The 23579-nt window shown below is 42.8% G+C and overlaps 1 protein-coding gene across 1 annotated transcript in view; it reads right to left on the bottom strand.

Annotated features, from left to right (window-relative positions):
• RIMBP2 (RIMS binding protein 2) overlaps positions 1 to 23579 on the bottom strand; it is a 1305415-nt gene that overhangs the window by 304059 nt on the left and 977777 nt on the right. Inside the window, exons 14-15 of the mRNA XM_078668014.1 lie at positions 20136 to 20287; positions 17012 to 17467 (exon numbers count right to left, since the gene is read on the bottom strand). Of these exons, the coding sequence (XP_078524140.1) occupies positions 17012 to 17467; positions 20136 to 20287 (608 nt within the window). The remainder of the gene's footprint in view (positions 1 to 17011; positions 17468 to 20135; positions 20288 to 23579) is intronic.

Below are 23579 nucleotides of genomic sequence, written 5' to 3'. Positions count from 1 at the left end.
CGCACTTCGAGTGGAGGGGAAGAAACACTGGCTGCACGCTCATCACTGCAAAAAGGTCTCTCCAGCCCTGGCCACGACAGACACCGTCAACACCCAAGAAGAGCTCCTGAACCAGGACCGACCATCGTTGAACTGCTACCCTGATACTGAGACACTTGAACTTTCAAAACATCCTGACCCCACTGTGCCGTCTCGAGAAGGGTATTTCCTGCGTCGAAAGGAGGGAGCTTCGGCTAAGTAGGCCACGGACTAGGTTAAAGGATCTCAGAACGGTGACCCAAACTACCAAGGGTTACCTGGAGAGAAGCTAAAACTAAGTCTGTGGTCCTGCCCACTACCGAGCACCTTGAAGACGAAGATGATGGAAGCGCCAGATAAGAAGATGATGGAAGCGCCAAATAAGAAGCCGACGGAGACAGCAGGAAATACCCACTACAGAAACCCGAGAATAGACAGACTCCATAGCTCAAAGACAATTGCACTCTTCATCGTAATCCTCCTCTGTTTTCTCCTCATGACTACGCTCTGGATTATGGAAGAACACGCACCTGCTCACGAAACATTCCTAACCACTGCTCAGCCTACCACCATGAAGGAACATTATCTAATTTCGCTCTCTCCTCAACTAAGAGAGAGGCGAAAGGAGTTTTGGAACAACTCTTTCGTGCAGCTACTTCACCAGCACAATCTTGCCACCAATACCACCAACTGCTGGATCTGTGGGTTGCTACCCCATGCCACTGGACATTCAATACCATTCATCCCTTCACCCTTCTCTGTCCACGGCTCCTGCCTTGCCTGGCTGATCCTCCTGCAAGAGAGCTATACGGGCAATGCCACCTCCAGCAGAACTGCAGCACATTCTTCTCACGGGGCCGGGCGAAACAAGACAAAGACATACTTCTGCCCGCTGACCCCCAACGACTCGAACCAAATGGACATCCCGGCTAAAGAACGAATCGAAATGCAGGTGTTCAACAATCCAACCAGACCCACCTTCTCCTATCTGCGGAAACGAACGGCTGCCACTCTGACTGTGGCCCTGACGGTCATCAACGTCACAGGCCACATGTGTGTAGAAGGACTTGGGACACAGCTGGTGGGTCACAGCGCTTGCCGCTTTACCAGAACTTTGGACTCCACGGATCCACCTTCCTTTGTGTCATCCCCAAACATGTATTTCATCTGCGGCACGAAGGCCTACACCTGGCTCCCCAAAGGCTGGGGGGGCACTTGCTACATCTCCTTCGTCCTTCCCCCGACTTATGTAGCCCCAGCGAATCACCACCGGCAAAAACGAGCTAAAGACATTGAACAAGCCGACTCAACAGGGGCGCAGTTCCTCGATGCTATGAAAGGACTCGTCCCCCTCTGGGGCCCGATGGCAAACAGCCGTGCCATCCGACATTTGACCCAGGCAGTCGAGACAACCATGAACATCACAGCGGGCATCTTTGCCAACAACACTGCCGAGCTCCAAGCGGTCCGTTTGGTGGCTCTGCAGAACCGCCTCGTTCTAGATGTGGTTCTGGCGGACCGTGGAGGAGCATGCCGCATTATTGGGTCCAGCTGTTGTACATACATACCGGACAACTCACCCTCAGTGTACAAAGCCATCGAACATCTTCACAGACTCTCTTCGGAAGTTCACCAAGAGCAAGAAGAATGGTCGCTTGGTGGTTGGTTCTGGGACACCGTCAAAAGCTGGGGCTGGAGACTGCTCACCATTATCCTGATTCCCGTAGTTGTAATATGTGGCCTATGCTTAGGAATTCAATGTTTGCCACCTATGTGTTCTTTATGTGCGAGTTGTATTTTTCCCAAAACTGTGGACATTGGAAGCGAACATATGAGAGCATTGTATGATACCGAAGTTAGGAATTTGATGAAAATTGACGTTGAGTAAGCAAGTTGGCTAGATATGTTGAAAAGGGAGGACTGTTGAAAGTAGGCTGAAACCGTCAACATTATCGGCGCCCTCTTGCTCTCCTTAACCTTTTTGTGCGCGTAAAACAGCCGCCATCTTGAACACCATGGCTTCCCTGCTCCCGCCGAGAGCCAGCGCGCCTCTCTCCCACTCCTAACTTCGCCGGCATCCCCCGCATACTGACAACCCCCCTGCCTGCACCTGCCGCGAATCATAAAACCCCTCTTCAGCGCTGCTCTGCCCCAGACCCTCGTCCTGTTCCCAGCGCGACACCTCCCCTCTTCCCATTTATGATCCCCGGCCCTTTGATGCAAACCCCATTTCCCCGTGTGCCCGTTTGTCTTCCCCGTTCCCAGGCCGACACCCAGCTCTGCCGATACCAATCCCTTGCCCCTCCCCGTACAATAGAAAGCTTCCCTCCTCAAAGGACCCCCGAGATGATCAAAGCCCCCCCCCCCCCCATCCCACGAGATCCGATCGAAACCCACACACTCCGTGGATCGGCGGAATATCCAGCTGCGCGATGATCATCACCTGTTGTGAACGGGGCGGGGACTTCCACTGTAATCTTGCGTGGGAACGGGCTGGGAAGGGGGGATTCTAAGGATGTCTTTCCGTACATCAAAGTATCGACGAAAATGTGTTACATGCAATAAACAGATAAACGTGTGTATAAGAGGCCAGGCCTCAGGGATGCAGTTAGAGCACCTCAGAACGATACCTTCTGTCCGTTTCGTTGTGTTCTCCTCCGGAGAGAATAAAATCCTTGTTTCCTGCCTTCCAGTCTCCAGCGCCTGCCTCTTCAATAGTTTAACTTCTTTGTGGGTTCAAGAGGCGACACCGCCGGGCAAATACTTAAGGATCTTATATTCTGGTTGGTAGTGCCCCCCAATTTAGTTTCTACAGGTGCTGGTGTGGCGTGGGTCCGGTTGCAGGTGAACTTGCAGGAGTGGCAGCTGAAGGGTCCGTGGGTGCGTCTCGGTGTGGCTCGGTAGCAGCCCGGTGTTCGGCCGGTGTTGAGTGCGTTGAGGTCGGTGGCGTCGTAGGTCCGTCGGGTCGGCTTCCGGCGGTGGGGGCCAGGGGTCCTGGCACTGGGCGCGGTCCAGGCGCGGACGGGCGCAGACGGGCTTACCTTTGGCGCACCTTCGGCGCTCAAACGGCGCTCCCGCTGCGCGCGTCCGCTGCGCGGTCGCTGAGGGGGCGTCATAAATAAGGAGCCGGGAGGGAGGGTCAGCTGGGAGGCGGGGTGGCCAATGGGCAGGGAGGGGAGGCGGGAGCAGGAAGGAGGAGACTGGGGCGGTGGCGGGAGAACGGGGGTGAAGTGACCGGGTCAGCGGCGGCGGTCAGCAGGTGAGGAAGGGGCAGGAGCGGCAAGCAGAGAGCGGCAGGCGGAACCTACGAGGCAGGCAGGCTGCAGGCAGAAGGCAGCGACGTCAATCGCCACTCTCAGCGGTAGGCAGGCGCCAGGCAGCGTCAAGCAGGCAGGCGGCAGAGCAGTGGGGAGGAGCGGCCGGCTGTGGGGGCACAGGGGGTCACACTGACCAGTCCGCCACGGTCCCCTAAAATAAGGAGCCGGGAGGGAGGGTCAGCTGGGAGGCGGGGTGGCCAATGGGCAGGGAGGGGAGGCGGGACTGGAGGCGGGAGCAGGAAGGAGGAGATTGGGGCGGCGGCGGGAGAACGGGGGTGAAGTGACCGGGTCAGCGGCGGCGGTCAGCGGGTGAGGAAGGGGCAGCAGCGGCAAGCAGAGAGCGGCAGGCGGAACCTACGAGGCAGGCAGGCTGCAGGCAGAAGGCAGCGACGTCAATCGCCACTCTCAGCGGTAGGCAGGCGCCAGGCAGCGTCAAGCAGGCAGGCGGCAGAGCAGTGGGGAGGAGCGACTGGCTGTGGGGGCACAGGGGGTCTAACAGACCTGTTAGAATAGAATCCATTAACTGAGCTATTAGAACAGAATCTACCAACAGCTGTTAGAACAGTATCTACTAACAGCTGTTAGAAAAATGTGTTCTAACAGCTGTTAGAACAATATCTACTAACAGCTGTTAAAACAGTATCCACTAACTGAGCTATTAGAACAGTGTCTACTAATAGAACTATTAGAACAGTATCTACTAATGGACCTGTTAGAACAGTATTCACTAACAGGGCTGTTACATAGTATCTACAAAGTTGGTACATGGTGTCTACTAACACAGCTGTTACATAATATCTAACAGCTACTAAACAGGACTAACAAAGCTGTTTGAACAGTATCTACTAACAAAGCTGTTAGAACAGTATCTACTAACAGAGCTGTTAGAACAGTATCTACTAACAGAGCTGTTAGAACAGTATCTACTAACATTGCTGTTAGAACAGTATCTACTAACAGCTGGTAGAACAGTATCTACTAACAAAGTTATCAGAACAGTATCTACTAACAGATCTGTTAGAACAGTATCTACTAACAAAGTTATCAGAACAGTATCTACTAACAGAGCTGTTAGAACAGTATCTACTAACAGAGCTGTTAGAACAGTATCTACTAACAGCTGGTAGAACAGTATCTACTAACAGAGCTGTTAGAACAGTATCTACTAACAAAGTTATCAGAACAGTATCTACTAACAGTGCTGTTAGAGCAGTATCTACTAATAGAGCTGTTAGAACAGTATCTACTAACAGAGCTGTTAGAACAGTATCTACTAACAGCTGTTAGAACAGTATCTACTAACAGCTGTTAGAACAGTATCTACTAACAGAGCTGTTAGAACAATATCTACTAACAGAGCTGTTAGAACAGTATCTACTAACATTGCTGTTAGAACAGTATCTACTAACAGCTGGTAGAACAGTATCTACTAACAAAGTTATCAGAACAGTATCTACTAACAGAGCTGTTAGAACAGTATCTACTAACAAAGTTATCAGAACAGTATCTACTAACAGAGCTGTTAGAACAGTATCTACTAACAGAGCTGTTAGAACAGTATCTACTAACAGCTGGTAGAACAGTATCTACTAACAGAGCTGTTAGAACAGTATCTACTAACAGCTGTTAGAACAGTATCTACTAACAGAGCTGTTAGAACAGTATCTACTAACAAAGTTATCAGAACAGTATCTACTAACAGTGCTGTTAGAGCAGTATCTACTAATAGAGCTGTTAGAACAGTATCTACTAACAGAGCTGTTAGAACAGTATCTACTAACAGCTGTTAGAACAGTATCTACTAACAAAGTTATCAGAACAGTATCTACTAACAGTGCTGTTAGAACAGTATCTACTAACAAAGTTATCAGAACAGTATCTACTAACAGTGCTGTTAGAGCAGTATCTACTAATAGAGCTGTTAGAACAGTATCTACTAACAAAGTTATCAGAACAGTATCTACTAACAGAGCTGTTAGAACAGTATCTACTAACAAAGTTATCAGAACAGTATCTACTAACAATGCTGATAGAACAGTATCTACTAACAGCTGTTAGAACAGTATCTACTAACAAAGTTATCAGAACAGTATCTACTAACAGAGCTGTTAGAACAGTATCTACTAACAAAGTTATCAGAACAGTATCTACTAACAGAGCTGTTAGAACAGTATCTACTAACAGCTGGTAGAACAGTATCTACTAACAGAGCTGTTAGAACAGTATCTACTAACAGAGCTGTTAGAACAGTATCTACTAACAGCTGGTAGAACAGTATCTACTAACAGAGCTGTTAGAACAGTATCTACTAACAGCTGTTAGAACAGTATCTACTAACAGAGCTGTTAGAACAGTATCTACTAACAAAGTTATCAGAACAGTATCTACTAACAGTGCTGTTAGAGCAGTATCTACTAATAGAGCTGTTAGAACAGTATCTACCAACAGAGCTGTTAGAACAGTATCTACTAACAGCTGTTAGAACAGTATCTACTAACAGCTGTTAGAACAGTATCTACTAACAAAGTTATCAGAACAGTATCTACTAACAGAGCTGTTAGAACAGTATCTACTAACAAAGTTATCAGAACAGTATCTACTAACAGAGCTGTTAGAACAGTATCTACTAACAAAGTTATCAGAACAGTATCTACTAACAGAGCTGTTAGAACAGTATCTACTAACAGAGCTGTTAGAACAGTATCTACTAACAGCTGGTAGAACAGTATCTACTAACAGAGCTGTTAGAACAGTATCTACTAACAGCTGTTAGAACAGTATCTACTAACAGAGCTGTTAGAACAGTATCTACTAACAAAGTTATCAGAACAGTATCTACTAACAGTGCTGTTAGAGCAGTATCTACTAATAGAGCTGTTAGAACAGTATCTACTAACAGAGCTGTTAGAACAGTATCTACTAACAGCTGTTAGAACAGTATCTACTAACAAAGTTATCAGAACAGTATCTACTAACAGTGCTGTTAGAACAGTATCTACTAACAAAGTTATCAGAACAGTATCTACTAACAGTGCTGTTAGAGCAGTATCTACTAATAGAGCTGTTAGAACAGTATCTACTAACAAAGTTATCAGAACAGTATCTACTAACAGTGCTGTTAGAGCAGTATCTACTAATAGAGCTGTTAGAACAGTATCTACTAAGAGAGCTGTTAGACCAGTATCTACTAATAGAGCTGTTAGAACAGTATCTACTAATAGAGCTGTTAGAACAGTATCTACTAATAGAGCTGTTAGAACAGTATCTACTAATAGAGCTGTTAGAACAGTATCTACTAACAGCTGGTAGAACAGTATCTACTAACAGAGCTGTTAGAACAGTATCTACTAACAGCTGTTAGAACAGTATCTACTAACAGAGCTGTTAGAACAGTATCTACTAACAAAGTTATCAGAACAGTATCTACTAACAGTGCTGTTAGAACAGTATCTACTAAGAGAGCTGTTAGACCAGTATCTACTAATAGAGCTGTTAGAACAGTATCTACTAATAGAGCTGTTAGAACAGTATCTACTAATATAGCTGTTAGAACAGTATCTACTAATAGAGCTGTTAGAACAGTATCTACTAACAGCTGGTAGAACAGTATCTACCAACAGTGGTTAGAACAGTATCTACTAACAGAGCTATTAGAACTTTATCTAGTAACAGAGCTGCAACTGAGCTGTTAGAACAGTATCTACTTATAGAGCTATTAGATCAGTATCTTCTAACTGAGATGTTATAACCGTATCTACTAACAGAGCTGTTAGAATAGAATCCATTAACTGAGCTGTTGAAACAGTGTCTACTAACTGAACTGTTAGAACAGTATCCATTAACTAAGCTGTTAGATCAGTATCTAATAACAGCTGTTAGAACAGTATCTACTGAGCTATTAGAGCAGTATCTACTAACAGAGCTGTTTGAACAGAGTCTACTAACTGAGCTGTTAGAATAGAATCCATTAACTGAGCTATTAGAACAGTATCTACTAATAGAGCTGTTAGAACAGTATCTACTAACAGCTGGTAGAACAGTATCTACTAACAGTGGTTAGAACAGTATCTACTAACAGAGCTATTAGAACTTTATCTAGTAACAGAGCTGTAACTGAGCTGTTAGAACAGTATCTACTTATAGAGCTGTTAGATCAGTATCTTCTAACTGAGATGTTATAACCGTATCTACTAACAGAGCTGTTAGAATAGAATCCATTAACTGAGCTGTTGAAACAGTGTCTACTAACTGAACTGTTAGAACAGTATCTAATAACAGCTGTTAGAACAATATCTACTGAGCTATTAGAGCAGTATCTACTAACAGAGCTGTTTGAACAGAGTCTACTAACTGAGCTGTTAGAATAGAATCCATTAACTGAGCTATTAGAACAGTATCTACTAATAGAGCTGTTAGAACAGTATCTACTAATAGAGCTGTTAGAACAGTATATGCTAACCGCTGTTAGAACAGTATCTACTAATAGAGCTGTTAGAACAGTATCTACTAACAGCTGGTAGAACAGTATCTACTAACAGAGCTGTTAGAACAGTATCTACTAACAAAGTTATCAGAACAGTATCTACTAACAATGCTGTTAGAACAGTATCTACTAATAGAGCTGTTAGAACAGTATCTACTAACAGCTGGTAGAACAGTATCTACTAACAGAGCTGTTAGAACAGTATCTACTAACAAAGTTATCAGAACAGTATCTACTAACAATGCTGTTAGAACAGTATCTACTTATAGAGCTGTTAGATCAGTATCTTCTAACTGAGATGTTAGAACAGTATCCATTAACTAAGCTGTTAGATCAGTATCTAATAACAGCTGTTAGAACAGTATCTACTGAGCTATCAGTGCAGTATCTACTAACTGAGCTATTAGAACAGTATCTACTAGCTGAGCTGTTAGAACAGTATCTACTAACAGCTGTTAGAACAGTATCTACTAACAGCTGTTAGAACAGCATCTACTAACAGAGCTATTAGAACTGTATCTATGAACAGTTGTTAGAATAGTAGCTAATAACAGAGCTGTTACACAGTATCTAACAGACCTGTTACAGTGGTATCTACTAACAGAGCTGCTAAAAAAGTATCTAATAATGGAGCTCTTAGAGACATATCTACTAACAGAGCTTTTAGAACAGTATCTACTAACAGAGCTGTTAGAACAGTATCTACTAACATTGCTGTTAGAACAGTATCTACTAACATTGCTGTTAGAACAGTATTCACTAACAGAGCTGTTAGAACAGTGTCGACTAACTGAACAGTATCCATTAATTAACCTGTTGGAACAGTATCTACTAATAGAGCTGTTAGAACTGTATCTACTAACAGAGCTGTTAGAACAGTATCTACTAACATTGCTGTTAGAACAGTATCTACTAACAGCTGGTAGAACAGTATCTACTAACAAAGTTATCAGAACAGTATCTACTAACAGAGCTGTTAGAACAGTATCTACTAACAAAGTTATCAGAACAGTATCTACTAACAGAGCTGTTAGAACAGTATCTACTAACAGAGCTGTTAGAACAGTATCTACTAACAGCTGGTAGAACAGTATCTACTAACAGAGCTGTTAGAACAGTATCTACTAACAGCTGTTAGAACAGTATCTACTAACAGAGCTGTTAGAACAGTATCTACTAACAAAGTTATCAGAACAGTATCTACTAACAGTGCTGTTAGAGCAGTATCTACTAATAGAGCTGTTAGAACAGTATCTACTAACAGAGCTGTTAGAACAGTATCTACTAACAGCTGTTAGAACAGTATCTACTAACAAAGTTATCAGAACAGTATCTACTAACAGTGCTGTTAGAACAGTATCTACTAACAAAGTTATCAGAACAGTATCTACTAACAGTGCTGTTAGAGCAGTATCTACTAATAGAGCTGTTAGAACAGTATCTACTAACAAAGTTATCAGAACAGTATCTACTAACAGAGCTGTTAGAACAGTATCTACTAACAAAGTTATCAGAACAGTATCTACTAACAATGCTGATAGAACAGTATCTACTAACAGCTGTTAGAACAGTATCTACTAACAAAGTTATCAGAACAGTATCTACTAACAGAGCTGTTAGAACAGTATCTACTAACAAAGTTATCAGAACAGTATCTACTAACAGAGCTGTTAGAACAGTATCTACTAACAGCTGGTAGAACAGTATCTACTAACAGAGCTGTTAGAACAGTATCTACTAACAGAGCTGTTAGAACAGTATCTACTAACAGCTGGTAGAACAGTATCTACTAACAGAGCTGTTAGAACAGTATCTACTAACAGCTGTTAGAACAGTATCTACTAACAGAGCTGTTAGAACAGTATCTACTAACAAAGTTATCAGAACAGTATCTACTAACAGTGCTGTTAGAGCAGTATCTACTAATAGAGCTGTTAGAACAGTATCTACTAACAGAGCTGTTAGAACAGTATCTACTAACAGCTGTTAGAACAGTATCTACTAACAGCTGTTAGAACAGTATCTACTAACAAAGTTATCAGAACAGTATCTACTAACAGAGCTGTTAGAACAGTATCTACTAACAAAGTTATCAGAACAGTATCTACTAACAGAGCTGTTAGAACAGTATCTACTAACAAAGTTATCAGAACAGTATCTACTAACAGAGCTGTTAGAACAGTATCTACTAACAGAGCTGTTAGAACAGTATCTACTAACAGCTGGTAGAACAGTATCTACTAACAGAGCTGTTAGAACAGTATCTACTAACAGCTGTTAGAACAGTATCTACTAACAGAGCTGTTAGAACAGTATCTACTAACAAAGTTATCAGAACAGTATCTACTAACAGTGCTGTTAGAGCAGTATCTACTAATAGAGCTGTTAGAACAGTATCTACTAACAGAGCTGTTAGAACAGTATCTACTAACAGCTGTTAGAACAGTATCTACTAACAAAGTTATCAGAACAGTATCTACTAACAGTGCTGTTAGAACAGTATCTACTAACAAAGTTATCAGAACCGTATCTACTAACAGTGCTGTTAGAGCAGTATCTACTAATAGAGCTGTTAGAACAGTATCTACTAACAAAGTTATCAGAACAGTATCTACTAACAGTGCTGTTAGAGCAGTATCTACTAATAGAGCTGTTAGAACAGTATCTACTAAGAGAGCTGTTAGACCAGTATCTACTAATAGAGCTGTTAGAACAGTATCTACTAATAGAGCTGTTAGAACAGTATCTACTAATAGAGCTGTTAGAACAGTATCTACTAATAGAGCTGTTAGAACAGTATCTACTAACAGCTGGTAGAACAGTATCTACTAACAGAGCTGTTAGAACAGTATCTACTAACAGAGCTGTTAGAACAGTATCTACTAACAAAGTTATCAGAACAGTATCTACTAACAGTGCTGTTAGAACAGTATCTACTAAGAGAGCTGTTAGACCAGTATCTACTAATAGAGCTGTTAGAACAGTATCTACTAATAGAGCTGTTAGAACAGTATCTACTAATAGAGCTGTTAGAACAGTATCTACTAATAGAGCTGTTAGAACAGTATCTACTAACAGCTGGTAGAACAGTATCTACCAACAGTGGTTAGAACAGTATCTACTAACAGAGCTATTAGAACTTTATCTAGTAACAGAGCTGCAACTGAGCTGTTAGAACAGTATCTACTTATAGAGCTATTAGATCAGTATCTTCTAACTGAGATGTTATAACCGTATCTACTAACAGAGCTGTTAGAATAGAATCCATTAACTGAGCTGTTGAAACAGTGTCTACTAACTGAACTGTTAGAACAGTATCCATTAACTAAGCTGTTAGATCAGTATCTAATAACAGCTGTTAGAACAGTATCTACTGAGCTATTAGAGCAGTATCTACTAACAGAGCTGTTTGAACAGAGTCTACTAACTGAGCTGTTAGAATAGAATCCATTAACTGAGCTATTAGAACAGTATCTACTAATAGAGCTGTTAGAACAGTATCTACTAACAGCTGGTAGAACAGTATCTACTAACAGTGGTTAGAACAGTATCTACTAACAGAGCTATTAGAACTTTATCTAGTAACAGAGCTGTAACTGAGCTGTTAGAACAGTATCTACTTATAGAGCTGTTAGATCAGTATCTTCTAACTGAGATGTTATAACCGTATCTACTAACAGAGCTGTTAGAATAGAATCCATTAACTGAGCTGTTGAAACAGTGTCTACTAACTGAACTGTTAGAACAGTATCTAATAACAGCTGTTAGAACAGTATCTACTGAGCTATTAGAGCAGTATCTACTAACAGAGCTGTTTGAACAGAGTCTACTAACTGAGCTGTTAGAATAGAATCCATTAACTGAGCTATTAGAACAGTATCTACTAATAGAGCTGTTAGAACAGTATCTACTAATAGAGCTGTTAGAACAGTATATGCTAACCGCTGTTAGAACAGTATCTACTAATAGAGCTGTTAGAACAGTATCTACTAACAGCTGGTAGAACAGTATCTACTAACAGAGCTGTTAGAACAGTATCTACTAACAAAGTTATCAGAACAGTATCTACTAACAATGCTGTTAGAACAGTATCTACTAATAGAGCTGTTAGAACAGTATCTACTAACAGCTGGTAGAACAGTATCTACTAACAGAGCTGTTAGAACAGTATCTACTAACAAAGTTATCAGAACAGTATCTACTAACAATGCTGTTAGAACAGTATCTACTTATAGAGCTGTTAGATCAGTATCTTCTAACTGAGATGTTAGAACAGTATCCATTAACTAAGCTGTTAGATCAGTATCTAATAACAGCTGTTAGAACAGTATCTACTGAGCTATCAGTGCAGTATCTACTAACTGAGCTATTAGAACAGTATCTACTAGCTGAGCTGTTAGAACAGTATCTACTAACAGCTGTTAGAACAGTATCTACTAACAGCTGTTAGAACAGCATCTACTAACAGAGCTATTAGAACTGTATCTATGAACAGTTGTTAGAATAGTAGCTAATAACAGAGCTGTTACACAGTATCTAACAGACCTGTTACAGTGGTATCTACTAACAGAGCTGCTAAAAAAGTATCTAATAATGGAGCTCTTAGAGACATATCTACTAACAGAGCTTTTAGAACAGTATCTACTAACAGAGCTGTTAGAACAGTATCTACTAACATTGCTGTTAGAACAGTATCTACTAACATTGCTGTTAGAACAGTATTCACTAACAGAGCTGTTAGAACAGTGTCGACTAACTGAACAGTATCCATTAATTAACCTGTTGGAACAGTATCTACTAATAGAGCTGTTAGAACTGTATCTACTAACAGAGCTGTTAGAACAGTGTCGACTAACAGAGCTGTTAGAACAGTATCTACTAACAGAGCTGTTAGAACAGTATCTACTAATAGAGCTGTTAGAACAGTATCTACTAATAGAGCTGTTAGAACAGTATCTACTAATAGAGCTGTTAGAACAGTATCTACTAATAGAGCTGTTAGAACAGTATCTACTAATAGAGCTGTTAGAACAGTATCTACTAATAGAGCTGTTAGAACAGTATCTACTAATAGAGCTGTTAGAACAGTATCTACTAATAGAGCTGTTAGAACAGTATCTACTAACAGCTGTTAGAACAGTATCTACTAATAGAGCTGTTAGAACAGTATCTACTAACAGCTGTTAGAACAGTATCTACTAATAGAGCTGTTAGAACAGTATCTACCAACAGTGGTTAGAACAGTATCTACTAACAGAGCTATTAGAACTTTATCTAGTAACAGAGCTGCAACTGAGCTGTTAGAACAGTATCTACTTATAGAGCTATTAGATCAGTATCTTCTAACTGAGATGTTATAACCGTATCTACTAACAGAGCTGTTAGAATAGAATCCATTAACTGAGCTGTTGAAACAGTGTCTACTAACTGAACTGTTAGAACAGTATCCATTAACTAAGCTGTTAGATCAGTATCTAATAACAGCTGTTAGAACAGTATCTACTGAGCTATTAGAGCAGTATCTACTAACAGAGCTGTTTGAACAGAGTCTACTAACTGAGCTGTTAGAATAGAATCCATTAACTGAGCTATTAGAACAGTATCTACTAATAGAGCTGTTAGAACAGTATCTACTAACAGCTGGTAGAACAGTATCTACTAATAGAGCTGTTAGAACAGTATCTACTAACAGCTGGTAGAACAGTATCTACTAACAGTGGTTAGAACAGTATCTACTAACAGAGCTATTAGAACTTTATCTAGTAACAGAGCTGTAACTGAGCTGTTAGAACAGTATCTACTTATAGAGCTGTTAGATCAGTATCTTCTAACTGAGATGTTATAACCGTATCTACTAACAGAGCTGTTAGAATAGAATCCATTAACTGAGCTGTTGAAACAGTGTCTACTAACTGAACTGTTAGAACAGTATCTAATAACAGCTATTAGAACAGTATCTACTGAGCTATTAGAGCAGTATCTACTAACAGAGCTGTTTGAACAGAGTCTACTAACTGAGCTGTTAGAATAGAATCCATTAACTGAGCTATTAGAACAGTATCTACTAATAGAGCTGTTAGAACAGTATCTACTAATAGAGCTGTTAGAACAGTATATGCTAACCGCTGTTAGAACAGTATCTACTAATAGAGCTGTTAGAACAGTATCTACTAACAGCTGGTAGAACAGTATCTACTAACAGAGCTGTTAGAACAGTATCTACTAACAAAGTTATCAGAACAGTATCTACTAACAATGCTGTTAGAACAGTATCTACTAACAATGCTGTTAGAACAGTATCTACTTATAGAGCTGTTAGATCAGTATCTTCTAACTGAGATGTTAGAACAGTATCCATTAACTAAGCTGTTAGATCAGTATCTAATAACAGCTGTTAGAACAGTATCTACTGAGCTATTAGTGCAGTATCTACTAACTGAGCTATTAGAACAGAATCTACTAACAGAGCTATTAGAACAGAATCTACTAACAGAGCTGTTAGAACAGTATCTACTAACAGCTGTTAGAACAGTATCTACTAACAGCTGTTAGAACAGTATCTACTAACAGCTGTTAGAACAGCATCTACTAACAGAGCTATTAGAACTGTATCTATGAACAGTTGTTAGAATAGTAGCTAATAACAGAGCTGTTACACAGTATCTAACAGACCTGTTACAGTGGTATCTACTAACAGAGCTGCTAAAAAAGTATCTAATAATGGAGCTCTTAGAGACCTATCTACTAACAGAGCTGTTAGAACAGTATCTACTAACAGAGCTGTTAGAACAGTATCTACTAACATTGCTGTTAGAACAGTATCTACTAACATTGCTGTTAGAACAGTATTCACTAACAGAGCTGTTAGAACAGTGTCGACTAACTGAACAGTATCCATTAATTAACCTGTTGGAACAGTATCTACTAATAGAGCTGTTAGAACTGTATCTACTAACAGAGCTGTTAGAACAGTGTCGACTAACAGAGCTGTTAGAACAGTATCTACTAACAGAGCTGTAAGAACAGTGTCGACTAACAGAGCTGTTAGAACAGTATCTACTAACAGAGCTGTTAGAACAGTGTCGACTAACAGAGCTGTTAGAACAGTGTCGACTAACATTGCTGTTAGAACAGTATCTACTAACAGAGCTGTTAGAACAGTGTCGACTAACAGAGCTGTTAGAACAGTATCTACTAACAGAGCTGTTAGAACAGTGTCGACTAACAGAGCTGTTACAACAGTATCTACTAACAGAGCTGTTAGAACAGTATCTACTAACAGAGCTGTTACAACAGTATCTACTAACAGAGCTGTTAGAACAGTGTCGACTAACAGAGCTGTTAGAACAGTGTCGACTAACAGAGCTGTTAGAACAGTATCTACTAACAGAGCTGTTAGAACAGTATCTACTAACAGAGCTGTTAGAACAGTGTCGACTAACAGAGCTGTTAGAACACTATGCATTAACTGAACTGTTAGAACAGTGTCGACTAACTGAACAGTATCCATTAATTAACCTGTTGGAACAGTATGTACTAACAGGGCTGTTAGAACAGTATCTACTAACAGAGCTGTTAGAACAGTATCTACTAACAGAGCTGTTAGAACAGTATCTACTAACAGAGCTGTTAGAACAGTGTCGACTAACAGAGCTGTTAGAACAGTATCTACTAAGAGAGCTGTTAGAACAGTGTCGACTAACAGAGCTGTTAGAACACTATGCATTAACTGAACTGTTAGAACAGTGTCGACTAACTGAACAGTATCCATTAATTAACCTGTTGGAACAGTATCTACTAACATAGCTGTTAGAACAGTATCTACTAACAGAGCTGTTAGAACAGTATCTACTAACAGAGCTGTTAGAACAGTGTCGACTAACAGAGCTGTTAGAACAGTATCTACTAAGAGAGCTGTTAGAACAGTGTCGACTAACAGAGCTGTTAGAACACTATGCATTAACTGAACTGTTAGAACAGTGTCGACTAACTGAACAGTATCCATTAATTAACCTGTTGGAACAGTATCTACTAACATAGCTGTTAGAACAGTATCAGCACCTCACTGTCCCAACAGATCTGGGGCAGCAGTATCAGCCCCGCACTATGCCAGCAGAGCTGGTTTAATAATATCAATATCTCACTATACCAACAGATTTGGTGCGGGATAGGGTTAGGGTTTATGGGCAAGGACAGGACTGGGGTGTAGGTTTAGTTGCATAAATAGGATTAGGGTTCAGGTATAAGGATAGAATTAGGGTTTAGGTGCGGACATAGAATTAGGGCTCAGGTATAAAGTTAGGATTATGGTTTAAGTGCAGACATAGGATTAGGGTTCAGGTATAAGGGTGAAACATCGCTTAGAACGCGGTGTTTATACCGCAGTGCCTTTATAACGCTGCCATTACAACAAAAGTCGTTACTATGACTTGCGCTGGATGGCGCTGTTGGGCAAGGAATGTTGTAATTTTATATTCCAACACCTTCCCTACTGTTATGTGGACTGGTGTTGGAATATAAAATTATAAGATTCCAAAATCCGCGCCCTCCAATGCAAGTCGTTGTAACGACGTGCGTTGTAATGCCGCGTTGTCAAGTACCGCGATCTTTTAGATCGCGTTGTACTGACATACATCCGGTATAAGGATAGGAATAGGGTTTAGGTGTTGGGATAGCACTAAGTGCAGGGTGCAGGGTGCAGGGTTAAGGTTAGTGTTCAGGTGCATGGATACCGCAATGATTTAGCTGCGGTGAGAGGATAAGGGTGTAGGGTTCAGGTTAGATTTAGCAATTTGAATATTTTTCTGAGCTCTACTATTTGATGCTCTATTCCTGTGCTTTAAATTAGACAGAATTATTTCGAACCCACCAACAATAAGACCCGGCATAGGTAATTCTATTTGTAAAGTACTGGTGAAGAAACATGTTTTAACTGTGTCATAATTAAACTTAACATGGCAATTTTTTATACAAACAAAATTATACACCTGTAAAACATGTAATACCTTATTTAATTCCTTATATCAGTCATGGAACGGACCCTATGGATAACTATGGATATAAACCTCCTCTAAATGGTCATCCAATTAATGTGATTCTACATGTGTGTGCTGGGCATTCTTGCCATGAGATAGTGGCACCTTAAACACATGGCACTTACGAAGGACAACAATCTTGAGATGTTTGCACTTACCCTATTGCTCTCCGCCATCCTTTGTGCTGCTTCGCGGGCCATGGCTTTGGCCACCGTGTTGGAGACCAGCGTCCCTTGTGGCTGTGGCAGGATGCGCTGTGGCGAGGGAGAACGCCTGCCGTGAGACGGGCTGTGGTAGTTGGAGTGTGGTGGCTCCAGGTTGTGGCCCGGGAGAGGGGACAAGGGACGAGTGTGCTCCCAGGGATCGTCCGTGTGCCGATGCGGCCCCAAGTGGTCATCTTTGGTATTCTGGACTGCGGGCTTGCAATGGGGGGCAGTCCTAGATTGGGGGGGCGTGGGCACCAGGAGGTCAGTAGGAATGGGGGCATGTGGGGAGTCCTCGGATTCGCCTTGTGCTGAAAGTGTTCGAACTGTGATCTCCTTGGCGTCCAAATTCTGGATGCGGCTGAGGTCAACAACCACGTTCTCTGCTGTGGGAAATGTCACCTCTGCCACCTGCACATAAACACACCTCATGTTAGCATCCTGGAGAAGACCTGTTAAACCCCTTTCACAACCACCACACCTCAGGAAACCATCACAGTGCAGGAAAGAGGAGGGGCCACTACTCAGAACGACAATCATCAAGAATCCCACAATACCCTTCCCCCATGCCCCGCACAACATCCTCTGTAACAAAGTAACACACATACATACAAAGAAAGAGGGGTCGCCCTCCTCGTCCTCGGATTCTCTGGCACTGGGAGTGATGGCGTGTCACCTCTTCGCATGTGCACACCTGTCTAAAACGCAGAGACGTACAATGCCAGGGCGGGTGGGTCGCTGCTTATGTTGTTATTCTTTTTATTCCCTCCTTTTTTGCTCCTTTTTGTGGCAGAGTACAGATGTGGCAGAGTGCCCTGTCTCCCAATCTGAAGGCTCTATATTGGGTAGAGGGTCTTGTTTCTGCTGGCAGTGCCCTCACCGGCTCTGTTGGCAGAAGCCTTAACACCTTCCGTGCTCATGACGAGCCCAGCTCGTCATGAGGCCCAGTGGCACTGTGCTCATGATGAGCTGAGCTCGTCATGACCCGCGCGGCTCTCACACACGGGCATAATTCCCCTGCTGTGCTGAGCATTCCACGGAAACGGGTGTGGTCACGACGAGCTCAGCGCCACCATGCAGCGTGACGAGCCGAGCTCGTCACAAGCACCGTGGTGCTGCGCGCGCCCCCCCCCCTCCCAGCGCCGTGGGGTAATTAGCCCCGTGGCCAAGGGGTTAGACCGGCAGCCCGATAGACTTGGGGCTGTCGTTGGAAGTACCTCTGGTCATTCACTTTATTTTTTAATCTGGACAGTCAGAAAAAGCCAGATGGTTTAAAACAGAAAAAAATGCCCTCCACGCCCTGGGCAAAACCCCCCAGGATGCCGGGGTCATTATATTTTTTTTCACAAACTCAAGGTCCTGCTGTGAGAGGTCGTCTTCGCTGAGCTGCCAAATGACACATGGTGGCCACTCAGCAAACGTTGATGCCACAAGAGAAGCCGAAATGATGGGGCTCCTCTGCAGGCAGAGAGATCCCAGCCAGGTAGGTGGAGATTCCTAAATACGGTGGCTGCAGCCTGCCAGGGCAGGGGGTGCACGCCTCGGGTGCCCTGGTGCAATGGAGAACAGCCTGGGAGGGTCTCAATGACCCCCTATGTCTTAGGTGACAGTACTTCGCAGCCAATACTACCATTCCTTTGCATCATATTTTCCTGGTGTAGATGAAAACTAAGAGGGGCTTCTATCCCTGTTCTCTCTAAACCTTTTTGCTATAAACCCCCTAAACTATTCTATTAAATGTATACACAATTGTCATTTTTTTAATTTACATTTTTTATTGCATGTATATGGCAGCCATGTTTTCTGTTTTTTTCTTTTTTTTGTTTTTGTGGCATATTCTTGACCTATCTTGCCAGAGCCAGGACTATTGTCTTTTCCAATGCTTTTATTTTATACAACTTAACCAAAATCTTATGCTCTGATCTTTTCTTAATTTGAAGTAGACATGAGATATTTGAAAAGGACTGGTGACAAGGAGCCGAAGTTGTAGGCGACAGAGTCAAGTTTTGGAGTCTAAACTTATGTAAACAATAGAGGATTCCTCTTGCGGCAATAAGAGAATTAGTTATAGGCTGTACACTGAGCGTTACTTAACTTTCTTACAAACAAATAAATATAATTATTGCTTGTAAAGAAGAAACCTACCGCCAACTCTCTGTTCTTAAAAAACACGTCACCCTGCTCTTGGAAGTTTGATATACTAGAGGGAATGGTTTTTGCTCCAAAATCAGAAGACCAATCCCAGAGCATGTTGTCTCACATCTGATGACATCACTGTCGGCTTCAGCCAATACTGGGCCGCAGACAGTGTCATCACAGTGCGACTGAGTCATTCTGTAGGATGGGAAGGCTCATGGCGGACCTTCGTTGTTTATAATTTGGGCATTGCAGACTATGATAATGAGTCATGTTGGGTCTGGATTTCATGACATGTAAATAATTGTGGAACACCTTTACAAAGCAGACAATGAGGAGAACATTTACTTTATTAAAAAAAAGTAAAACAATGTATCCTATAGAAAGTGCATTCAGATCCTGTCTGATCTCTGGCAGCTTAAGAGGGTCTGTGCAAACCTTCGCCTTTTGGCAACAAACAATTAACAATTGGCCTAAATGGCAGACATTTAGGATTTCATATCCATATATGGCTAAATGGGGCCTTAATGGGATCACCTTCTTATTCACTTAGTGCCACACTGTAGTGATTTTGCATCTGAATTTGTAGAAAACAATAAAAGGAACTATCTTCAATCATGTCAGGAACTTAATACATACACGATAAAATGGGGAATTTAAGCGATCACATGTTGTGCCCTTAGGGCGACGATTCTTTGAGCTTACATATAAACAGTAGGAGGCAATAAAAGAGACACGCTTAAGCCATTAAGACTACTAGAAACTAACACTGCCCATCTTTTGTTCAGAGAGATATATGCCCTAAAAACAGGTTTTTAATTCCATTTTTAGAACATAAACAATATGGCAGCCACCTGGACCTTTAAGAGAAGAAAAAGGACTAACGATTTACACAAGTAAGATTATGGGTTAATATATGACCTGGTATATCACGTTCACATACCCTCTGCCCTTTGGCATACACGCCGTAGCCGATGACACTGGCGCCATTCGAGGTGCCCGTTGGCGACAAGACCGGTGGCCTCCAAGTGACCAGCATAGTGACGGTCGCGGGCCGGGCATGGATGGAGACATCTTTAGGTGGGGACGGAGGACCTGGGAGAAGAAAAGGCATGGATTACCATGGGAACTTCTAGAAGGTGGCTCAACGTAGAGTTATCATAGTCCAAGGAATGGTAAGAACACAGTTACGCAGGACTATCCATGGTGATCCATGGACACACAACTGGTAACCAAGGCTCAATACAGCAAGAGTTATCAAAGTACAAGGAACGGTGAAGACCACAGTGACACATGGCCATCTATGGTGGACATTGACACAGCAGTGGTGACCAAGGCTCAACAGATAAAGAGTTATCACAGTCCAAGAAATGGTGACAACCACAGTGACGACACCTGGCCATCCATGGTGCACCATGGACACACCAGTGGTGACCAAAGCTCAACAGAGAAAGAGTTTTCACCGTCCAAGAAATGGTGAAGGCCACAGTGAAACACTACCATCCATGGCTGACCATAGACACACTAACACACGACCATCCATGGTGTACGATGGACACACCAGCACACAACCATCCATGATAGACCATGGACACACCAACACACCACCATCCATGGTGGACCAAGGACACACTAACACACGACCATCCATGGTGGACCATGGACACACCAACACACGAACATCCATGATAGACCATGGACACACCAACACACAACCATCCATGATAGACCAAGGACACACCAACACACGACCATCCATGGTGGACCAAGGACACACTAACATACGACCATCCATGGTGGACCATGGACACACCAACACACAAACATCCATGGTGTACCATGGACACACCAACCCACAACCATCCATGATAGACCATGGACACACCAACACACCACCATCCATGGTGGACCGAGGACACACTAACACACGACCATCCATGGTGGACCATGGACACACCAACACACGAACATCCATGGTGTACCATGGACACACCAACACACAACCATCCATGATAGACCATGGACACACCAACACACAACCATCCATGATAGACCATGGACACACCAACACACAACCATCCATGGTGGACCATGGACACACTAATACACAACCATTCACGGTGCACCATGGACACACCAACACATGACCATCCACGGTGGTGCATAGACACACTAACATACAACCATCCATGGTGGACCATAGACACACCAGTGGTGACCAAGGCACGTCAATGAAAATTAGGTTCCCACCTGTGGTACTCGACCTTCAACCAACCCTCACCCAACATGGCTCTCGCACTGGGAGTATCCACTGGGCCATATGAGAGCTATTACAGCTGCGAAGACTTTACAGTTACAGAGTCTCTTAAGTGTTACTAAATACGATTTTGCTTAAAGAATCTATGTTGAGCAGCATCGGGTTGCTAAGGCGGGCACTCAGGCAATGCCAGAGGGGCCGGTATCCAAATTCCAGCTGTGGGCTGCTTTTTTTAGCAGCCTGGGGGGCAGATTTGGCAGCCCAGAGGCCCAGTGGGTGCCTGAGTGGCCATTCTGGAGTTAAATGGCTCCATAACCTCCCTTTTATCAACGGCAGAGGTGTCAGTCCCTTTCTCTAGCTGGGCCGGTCCATTAATATATGCGTATTGAGCGGGGGCAGGGGTCCTGAGCAAAAGTGGCCTCACTTGTTTTCAGGTGTCTTTCACCAGCGTAAACTAATCCATGCATTTTTTTAAAACCCCCCCTCTTTATTTAATAAAATTTCGCTGAAGCAGTGTTTTGCAGAAAGGCAATATGCAAATGTGGGCCACTTTGTTTTTTTTGTTTTCTTTTTTTTTTCTGTTTTTTTAAAACCTTTATTGTACAGTTAAGGATTTACATATAAGGGCCAACAACCACTCTGGCAGGCCACGACACATTTCGAAAAGCTGAAGTATCTGAAAGAGGTTTCTCGGGGGCATATAACAGTATGTAGGCAAACAGTCAGTATAATAGTGGTTATACACGACAACCGAAAACAGGAGAAAAGAAGGTTAATTTTACAAAAGGGAGTATAGCAGGATAATTAGCAGTGTATGGGTATCCGGGTTCCAACAGCGGGCCATGAATCAGACAACAAAATGTACGGGCATCAAAGAAAACTATAAGCAGCAAGAGTGCACAACAGTCAGGATATAGTCGCGATACTACAAATCAATATTCACCTTAGCCCGTTTCTTGTCACCCCATCACACAGTAACATACCGAAAAAGGACAGAGGAACCAGAACAGCAACAATAAATGCAATCATCCGCTATACTAACCAAAATAATAAAAAGAGAAAAGAATAAAATAGGGGGGGAAAAAGCGGGAAGCGAAATAAACCAAAAAGTGAGAACGCCGCGTCATCGCATGCGTCCCACGGCAATGAAGCACGGAAAAAGAGTGAGGGTATCGCAGGTGAGGTGGACGTGTGAGTCGCAATAGTAATGTGGCAAATCAGTAAAGAGGAAAACAACACACCTCCAGGTCCCACCCGCAAACACACCATGGGAGTTAAGCATGGACGCGGCGGCCCGATAAAGGGATACAAAAGAGCCATAGAACCAAAGGAAAAGAAACAGAGAGAAAGCCCCGCCCCACCCACCCCACCCTGCACCCCTGCAGAAGGCTACGGCCCACCCTCCCAGCAGCGTGCCTGTCGCCCTAAATCAGAACCCGAAATATAGGAAAGACAAGGAAAGAGAAGGAATAAGAGAGTCAAAAAAGAAGAGGGGGGAGGGAAAGAACCCAAGGGGGGGGGGGGGAGGAGAACATGAAACAAATCAGTAGGCCCTAGCCTCCCGCCCTCCCTCACGAACATGTAACGTCTAAGCGAGATCGACACAACCTCAGGTATTATAAACTTGCAAAGGGACCGCCCATATTATCATAAATGGGGGCCAGCAGTATAGCAAGCTATTAACCGGTAGTCCTCCGGGTGCAGCCCGGCTCATCCCTGGCCTGTCTTTGTTAACACCCCCATATTCAACATTACAGTGGAAAGCCAGCGTTGCAAGGTGGAGAGGCCCCATGGTCGAAACAAACCAGAACCAGGGCGCGTGGGCCACTTTGTTTTAGCGTACCCGGGCCGATTTTTAATCCCAATCTAACCCTGATGTTGAGTGTTCTTTTTCCTGGAGATCTCCAGCGTCCTTGAATCAAAATGAATAACAGCAGCCTTAACCTAGAAAAAGGGGGCTCTGATATTCCAGCTAAATAGATACATTAATTTGGGAGCCCCTGATGCAACACGCGCACACAAACACTGCACTGCCTCAATATCTTACGCCTGCCTCACAGCAGGCGTAAGACTGACGCAGGCACATTGAAATGGGACTTGCTCATGCTAAATGACCCATTGCTGAAGTTG

Source organism: Lissotriton helveticus, chromosome 11 (genome assembly GCF_964261635.1).
Source record: "Lissotriton helveticus chromosome 11, aLisHel1.1, whole genome shotgun sequence".
NCBI classification, from domain to species: Eukaryota; Metazoa; Chordata; class Amphibia; order Caudata; family Salamandridae; genus Lissotriton; species Lissotriton helveticus.
This window is presented reverse-complemented; position numbering and strand designations above follow the sequence as displayed.